This window comes from Marmota flaviventris, chromosome 18 (assembly GCF_047511675.1).
Source record: "Marmota flaviventris isolate mMarFla1 chromosome 18, mMarFla1.hap1, whole genome shotgun sequence".
Classification (NCBI taxonomy): Eukaryota; Metazoa; Chordata; class Mammalia; order Rodentia; family Sciuridae; genus Marmota; species Marmota flaviventris.
The window spans coordinates 2,758,228-2,765,291 of NC_092515.1; the positions used below are offsets into that span (position 1 = coordinate 2,758,228).

At 58.6% G+C, this 7,064-nt stretch overlaps 2 protein-coding genes across 2 annotated transcripts in view; one reads left to right on the plus strand and one right to left on the minus strand.

Annotated features, from left to right (window-relative positions):
• Positions 1-470, minus strand: part of LOC114082078 (leukocyte immunoglobulin-like receptor subfamily A member 6) — a 39,077-nt gene extending 38,607 nt beyond the window's left edge. The window contains 1 exon segment of the mRNA XM_071604719.1: positions 104-470. The gene's annotated coding sequence lies outside the window, so the exon portion shown is untranslated.
• Positions 471-896: 426 nt separating this feature from the next.
• LOC117794684 (leukocyte immunoglobulin-like receptor subfamily A member 6) lies at positions 897-5,570 on the plus strand. The gene is given in 8 exon segments (XM_071604750.1): positions 897-1,206; positions 1,361-1,396; positions 1,563-1,844; positions 1,982-2,284; positions 2,492-2,554; positions 2,557-2,775; positions 3,043-3,704; positions 5,525-5,570. Coding segments are annotated over 7 exon segments (1,143 nt in total). The 5' UTR covers positions 897-1,172; the 3' UTR covers positions 3,249-3,704; positions 5,525-5,570.
• Positions 5,571-7,064: the final 1,494 nt, after the last annotated feature.

The window sequence follows — 7,064 nt, forward strand, 5'->3', positions numbered from 1 at the left end:
ACCTTCCCTACAGACTCAACTCCCAGGGCCTCGGACACACTGCGCCTCTCAGTCAGCTCCAGAGACACGCGGAGCCCCGACGACACCTGCCCACGCTCCTCACCAGGCCGAGGCGAAGGGTCTCCCAGCATCACTCCTCAGCTGTAAATGGGTTCACGGCCTTGGGTCCGTAGGAGAGGCAGGAGGGCACATCATCTGGGTTCAGATAACTGTTGGAGAAGTGTCCGTTTGCTCTCAAGACCGCCCTGCTACCGTCCACTTCCTTCCTGGTAATGGTCTTAAAAATGCTTGTGTGGTGCAAGAGGCCCTGCAAGATGAGAGGCCCCTAGGCCCGTGCTCCCACCCTTCTCCAGAGCGGCCCTCGCTCCAGATCAGGTGGTTGCAGCTCTACCTGTTGTTGAGTCTCGTCCCCTTTTCTCCCTCCTGAGAAGCAGAGAGTCGAGCAGAATTGCCCACTGCCCTGTGTGCTGGTCCTGTCTCCACCCGTCTGAGATCCGTGGGCCCAAGGAAGGAACCCCTCAGCTCGTCGAGCATCCCCATGCCTGGCCCCAAGGCTGGACATGGTGAGGACTCAGTGGCCACTGGGGGATGGTGTAGGAGAGACAATACTTGAATTTACAAAAGGTTTGGAAGGAATGGCCTCGACCTAGCATGTGAAGAATCCATGACAGAGGGACTTGGAACGGGGTCCAGGGAGCTGCGCAGCCAGGGGCTCAGGCCTGCTGAGCTGGCCCACCAGCAGACGGACCTGCATCTCTGCAGCATCTCCAGGCTGGGCAGATGGCTGGTCCTGACAAGGAGCCCACAACCCTGGGCCATGGCGGGCTGAAGGAGAGCCAGGGAGGAGGGGCAGCCCCAGGGTCACTGTGGCACTAGGTGTACCTGCCTCAGCACACTGGCCCTCAGTGAGAGCAGAACAGGTCAGGCAGACAGTGGAAGGGGTGAGGAGGGCACCATTGCTGTCTGAGCTGCCCGTAAGAACCCAGGCCTGACCCAGCTGGAAATGAGAACCAGGCTCCTGGGGAGGGCAGTTCCCCTTCCTGTGGGCAGCTGATGTGACAGCCCTTTGACGGGCAGGACACCGCCTGCAAGTGGCCACACCCTGTGTGTGTCTGTCCTCCAGCTCTGTGACCTCCTCCATCTGGACCCTGGGACCACAGGGAGGACACATCATGAGCCCCACCCTCACGGCCCTGCTCTGCCTGGGTGAGATGTGAAGGAGGGAGGGGACACCCTGTTCTGGGGGGACCCAGCCCACAGCCAGGCCCTGGCCATCAGGAGACCCAGGGCCCAGGAGGCTGGGGGGGACAGGGCCTGCTCAGGCCTCAGGGGCTCCCCTCTCACAGGAACTCTCTTCCAGGGCTGAGTCTGGGCCCCGGGACCCGAGGGCAGGCAGGTGAGTGTCCCAGCTGTCCAGGTCCTCCTCCTGGGGACCAGGAGCCACCCTGGGCAGTGGGTGGAGAACAGAGTTGGGGGCTGAGGCTGGGGAGCCTGGAGGGGGCTGGGCTGAGGGCTGGGATCTGAGGGGCTGTGCTGGGACCCAGCCTCTGATTCCCTTGCAGGGACCCTCCCCAAGCCCACCCTGTGGGCTGAGCCAGGCTCTGTGATTGCCCGGGGAAGGCCAGTGACCATCTGGTGTGAGGGGCCCCTGGGGACCCAGGAGTACTATCTGCATAAAGAAGGACATGCACAGCCTTCCAGAGAGTCTCCGCTGGAGCCAGGGAACAAGGCCAGGTTCCCCATCCCGTCCATGACCGAGTATCATGCAGGGAGATATCAATGCCGCTATCTCAGCCCTGCTGGGTGGTCAGAGCGCAGTGACCCCCTGGAGCTGGTGGTGACAGGTGAGAAGACACTCAGGGGCCCCAGCCCCAGGCTCTGCCCTCAGGAAGGGGGTCTGCTCCCAGGTGTCCCTCTCACAGCCCAGCTGGGGGTGGTGTGGGAGGAGGGAGCCATGAACACCTGCCTCCTTCTCTCCTAGGATTCTACAGCAAACCCAGGCTCTCAGCCCTGCCCAGCCCTGTGGTGACCTCAGGAGGGAAGGTGACCCTCCAGTGTGGCTCAGGGCAGAGATATGACAGGTTTGTTCTCACCAAGGAAGGAGGACACAACCTCACCTGGACCCTGGACTCACAGCAAGACCCCAGTGGGCAGGTCCAGGCCCTGCTTCCTATAGGCCTGGTGACCTCTGGTCAGAGGTGGACATTCAGATGTTATGGATATTACAGGAGCACCCCCCAGCTGTGGTCAGTTCCTAGCGACCCCCTGGAGCTCCAGCTGTCAGGTGAGAGAGCCTTATTCTTCTCTCAAGTGTCTTTTGAGTACCCAAACGATTTTCTATGATCCCTGCTCTCAAGGGAGCCCCAGTGGGGAGGCTGGCTCACAGGAGCTTGGACACACTGAGCCAGAGACCAGAGTGACCTGCAGGCAGGACGGGGGGAGGCAGGGGTTTGCAGGGTCCAGCCCTCAGCCCAGGCTCATCTTCCTCCAGGGGTGTCCAGGAAGCCCTCCCTCCTGACCCAGCAGGGCCCTGGAGAGAACCTGGCCTCTAGCATCACCCTGATGTGGACTATGACAGATTCACTGTGTCCAAGGAGGGGACACAGGACCTCCCCCAGTGCCCTGCCCAGCAGCCCCAGGCTGGGCTCTCTCAGGCCGACTTCCTGCTGGGCCCTGTGAGCAGCTCCCACGGGGGTCAGTACAGGTGCTACAGTGGACATAGTCTTTCCTCTGAGTGGTCAGCCCCCAGTGACCCCCTGGACATCCTGGTCTCAGGTGAGGAGCCCAGAGGGTGCAGTCAGGGACCCAGACTCTGCACAGCCCTGTTGGGGAGCCCCAGGAGGTGATGGCCAGGGTGATGTGGGGTCCCAGGAGGGAGAGAGACAGGGAGGGGCAGAGAGGACAGAGACAGGGGGACACAGGGACAGGAAGAATCAGAGACAATGAGACACACAGAGAGCACAGGGTCCTCAGAGAGAGGCCCTGGGGAGGTCTCAGCTCAGAACAAGCTGGGGCCACCCTCACCCTCCTTCCTCTCTCTAGGACAGCCCCCTGTCACACCCTCCCTCTCAGTGCAGCCTGGTCCCACAGTGTCCTCAGGGGAGAACGTGACCCTGCTGTGTCAGTCACAGATCAAGATGGACACTTTCCTCCTGTGCAAGGAGGGGGCAGCTGACACCCCAGCCGCCGTGTTTAAGATCAGCGCTTCAGGCTCCACTCCCAGGCACAATCCTCCGTGGGGGCTGTGAGCTCAGCCCCTGCTGGGCGGGGGCACCTACAGGGACGGATTCTGTCCCTCCCACTTCTCCTGGGAGGCTGGCTCTCTGGGAAGGCCTTTCCCTCCAGCCCTGGGCTCCCCATCTGAACAGGGGAGCTGCCTGACCTGAGCACCAATCCTGGTTCCTGGCCTCTGGGCTCCTGGGCAGCGGGTCCTGGAGCAGGTCCTGGGCAGCCCTCTCTGGGCCTGCACCGCTTCTCTCAGTGACTGTGTCTGTGAGGATGGAAGCACCAAGGTGGGGAGCAGGGCCGTCCTCAGCTGCCCAGGGCTCGGCTTGGAAAGCAGAGACACAGCATTTTGGAAACAACAAAGATTTATCAAACTCTCCTGGTTGAGAACCTCCCGTCCGTGGGTCACACAAAATCACTCAGATTTTACTCTGAGCCACCGCTACACACAGCTCTGCATGACCCCTCGCCTCCAGCAGGTGGGCAGGGACCTCCGGGAAACAGGGCCCATGGTGGGGCCAGCAGCCAGCGGGGGGGTCCCCTGAGCAGCTCTTATTTCTCATTTCTGAGCCCGCAAGATGCAGCCCTCACCCCACCTGCAGGGTCCCTGGGCCCTCTCAGGTCACCGCGGAGGCTGCTCAGGCCACAGTGGGGTGTGGTGGGGGTGAGGCTGGAGTCCCCACAGGACACGGTGTCCCAGGCAGGGAGGCCACTGGGCTCCTCAGGGATCACCTGGTGGCCTCAGGGCACACCTGAGACTAAGGAGGGCCCTGCTCCCTGGAGCCACTCCAACGTCACCCTCTGCAGCAGAACTCTCTCCACTCTGTTTTCTCTCCCTTTCTAAAACTTTTGAAGCTGAAAATTTAGCTTGAGATATTTGGATTTATAGCTTAAAAATAAAGAAATTCTACTCCAATTTCCCTGGGTCTAGATTATATTCCTGCATTAATTGTGGGGAATACCTTCTTCCCACGACCAAGTCCTCTTTCCCAAGACACTTGGCATAGACGTTTATGAAGGAACATGAGAAATATTGTGAAGTTGAAATGGGGTCCATTCATGGGTGATTTTCAGAATTGTTTGACCATCTTAGGAATTTATAAGGTCAGTCCTTATTTTCTAAATAGTAATTAAGTATAGGAGGCTGTTAGCTTGGTATATTAATTTTATTTCATATTAACTTAGGATTCTCTCCCGTTCGATGGTTTTTAAATCTCTTGTGATTAACTGATGAAATTTATGTCAAACAAAATCAGATCTAAATTTCACTTCTTGACTTCCTAATTGCACACCAATTTCTCTTGCTTCGATATATGTGTATATGTGTGTGTGTGTGGTTACACATATCTACAATTATATAAATATCTAAATATTTATCCCTAATTATATAATTCAATTATCTGATTATTACTGTATAAGAATATACATATTATATCCACATTCTTAATGTCATTCAGCTGGTGGGGTTTTACGTGTTGTTATGGTTACTAGGCTGCATAGATTTATATTTCTACAAAGTAGATGATTATGGGAGCCACTGGTAGGACCCCACTGGAGCACTGCACCTCTTACCTGGTGTGTGAGGCACTGGTGCGGGGGTCTCTGGCTACACAATGATTAGCTAATGAAACTGAACTGACGAGGACACCCAAGGGGAACTGGCTAGAGAGGTGCAGGGGGTGGCCAGAACTGTCACCTTTCTGCTCCTGACCATCAGGCACCCCACACCACCCCTCACCCCGGCCCTGGGTACTCAGTTGAGGAATTACTGAACCTCCTCTCCAGGGGTCATAGCTCCATGGTCCAAGGTCCAGACCCCACAGAGCACACAGGGCAGGGGAACCCTGAACCAGGGACCAGTCTCCCCACCAACCCTGAGATCTCGGCTCAGCTGAACTTTGCTCCAAGGTGACTCAGACACAGTCCTGACCTCCCAGAGCACAGAGAGGGTGAAGGACCAGGGAGAGGAGCAGAGGGGACCCTGAGGACCAGGAAGGGCTCAGAGGGGCTCCAGAGAGTCCTGTGGTGAGAATGAGGCGAGGAGGAGGGTCCCAGGCAGGACGGGGCTCCTCAGGTCACAGGTCCCCTCCTGTACTTGGTTCTAGGAGCCACTGAGACCATCAGCCCAGCACAGAGCAGCTCAGACCCCAGCTCAGGGGAGTCGGGAGGATTCTCAGCTATGGGACTGGACTCTGAGGGTCACGTCCTGGCCAGGGGAGGTGGCTGCCCTGGGTGGACATGTGGGGATCCTGGGGTGATTTGGTCCTGCTGACCTCTGACCTCTGTGTCCAATTCCCAGCCTCACCTCCCCAGGACTACACAGTGCAGAACCTCATCCGGATGGGCCTGGCTGGCCTGGTCCTGCTGGTCCTGGGGATCCTGCTGTTTCAGGCTCAGGACAGCCAGAGAGGGACCCGAGATGCAGCCAGGAGGTGAACAGGAGAGAACAGGGCACACTCAGAGTGCAGAGCTGGGAGCCGAAGGACCCTCAGGAGTCTGAAGGCCACCTGGACAGGTGGGGCTGCACCTGAGACTGTCCTGGCAGCAGAGGTGACTGGGTGCAGGACCAGCTGGGTGCTGGCTGAGAGCCTTCCCACCATGCTGTGCGCACCCAGGGCTGGCCCACCGCTCTCTGTAGCCCTCCATGCGCCAGTCCCCACTGGGAGCTGTCTGTGAAGATGCCCCTGAAACACGGGACATGCAAGCCACAGGCTGGTGTCTGAGGGACTGTGTAAGGGGCGCTGGTCCTGTGGACATGACTGTGAAAAAGTCACATTAAAACCCTGAGAGTCCTGCTGTGTGTTTGCTCTTACTGTCCACGTCCCTCCTCCCACCCTCCACGTGCTGAGGCACCACCACGTCACCAGGTCGTGGTGCTAAATCCAAATTCCTCTGCTCACTGCTGGAGTGTGGAGAAGCATCGACCCCCAACGTCACCTAGAGTCACCTCCTGACATGGCTCCCTGGGTCCTGCAGGGTTTCTGTCTTCATGGAATCACTAGGTCGTGCGCTGCCCATCAGACATTGTGAACAGAGCTGTTTCAATGAAGGGACTTGAGAGTCCACTGGTAGTTTAGAGACTATCAATGAAGATAAGGCACCCTCCAGGCCTTCCCTTCACTGGTAGTCCAAGTGGTTGGTGGCGTGCACTTTCCTGCCCCAGGACCTTGGCTTAGCATTTCAAGGCAGGTGGGCTGCAGGCAGAGCCCCTCAGCGTGGGCATGAGCAGCCGCTCTCTCCCTCCACCTTGAGGGGAACCCCCAGGGCACAGCGTGGGGCGGGTGCTCTTTGCTCTCCTCCCTTCTCTGTCCCGGGCCTGGTCCTGCCCACCTGGTCTCTGCGTGGCCCTGCAGACCTGTGTCCGTCCCTCTGCAGGTGGGCTGGTGGCCATCGTCACCCTGGATTCCTGCACCTGGGCTCAGGTGCTCAGTGGCTCTGCTGCCTGGGTCCTGGGCGGCGTCTCTGAGTTCCTGGATCTGGGGTCTGTGTCTGATGGTAACTGGGGACTCCCTGTCATTGTCCTCCCACTGGGTCTCTGTGTCCCCCTTTCTCCTCCTGGTGCTCCAGGGGGCAGAGGTGACCCCTGTGTCCCTTGGTCCTGGAGGCTCTGACCTTGCAGTCTTGGTTCTTTTCCAGTCTTGAGGTTTCCGCTGCTGCAACCTCCAGCTGAGAGCTGTCCTCGTGGTGCCCCCCGAGCACCCCTGAGGCCCTCCCCAAGTCCTGCCAGCCCTTCTGGCCTCTGGTGGCCCTCTAAGTCTCTTCCTGGGACGCCCGTCTGTTCTCAGAGCTGCTCACTGTCAGCCAGAGCCCCGGGCATCTCTGTGACTGGTTTAGACTCC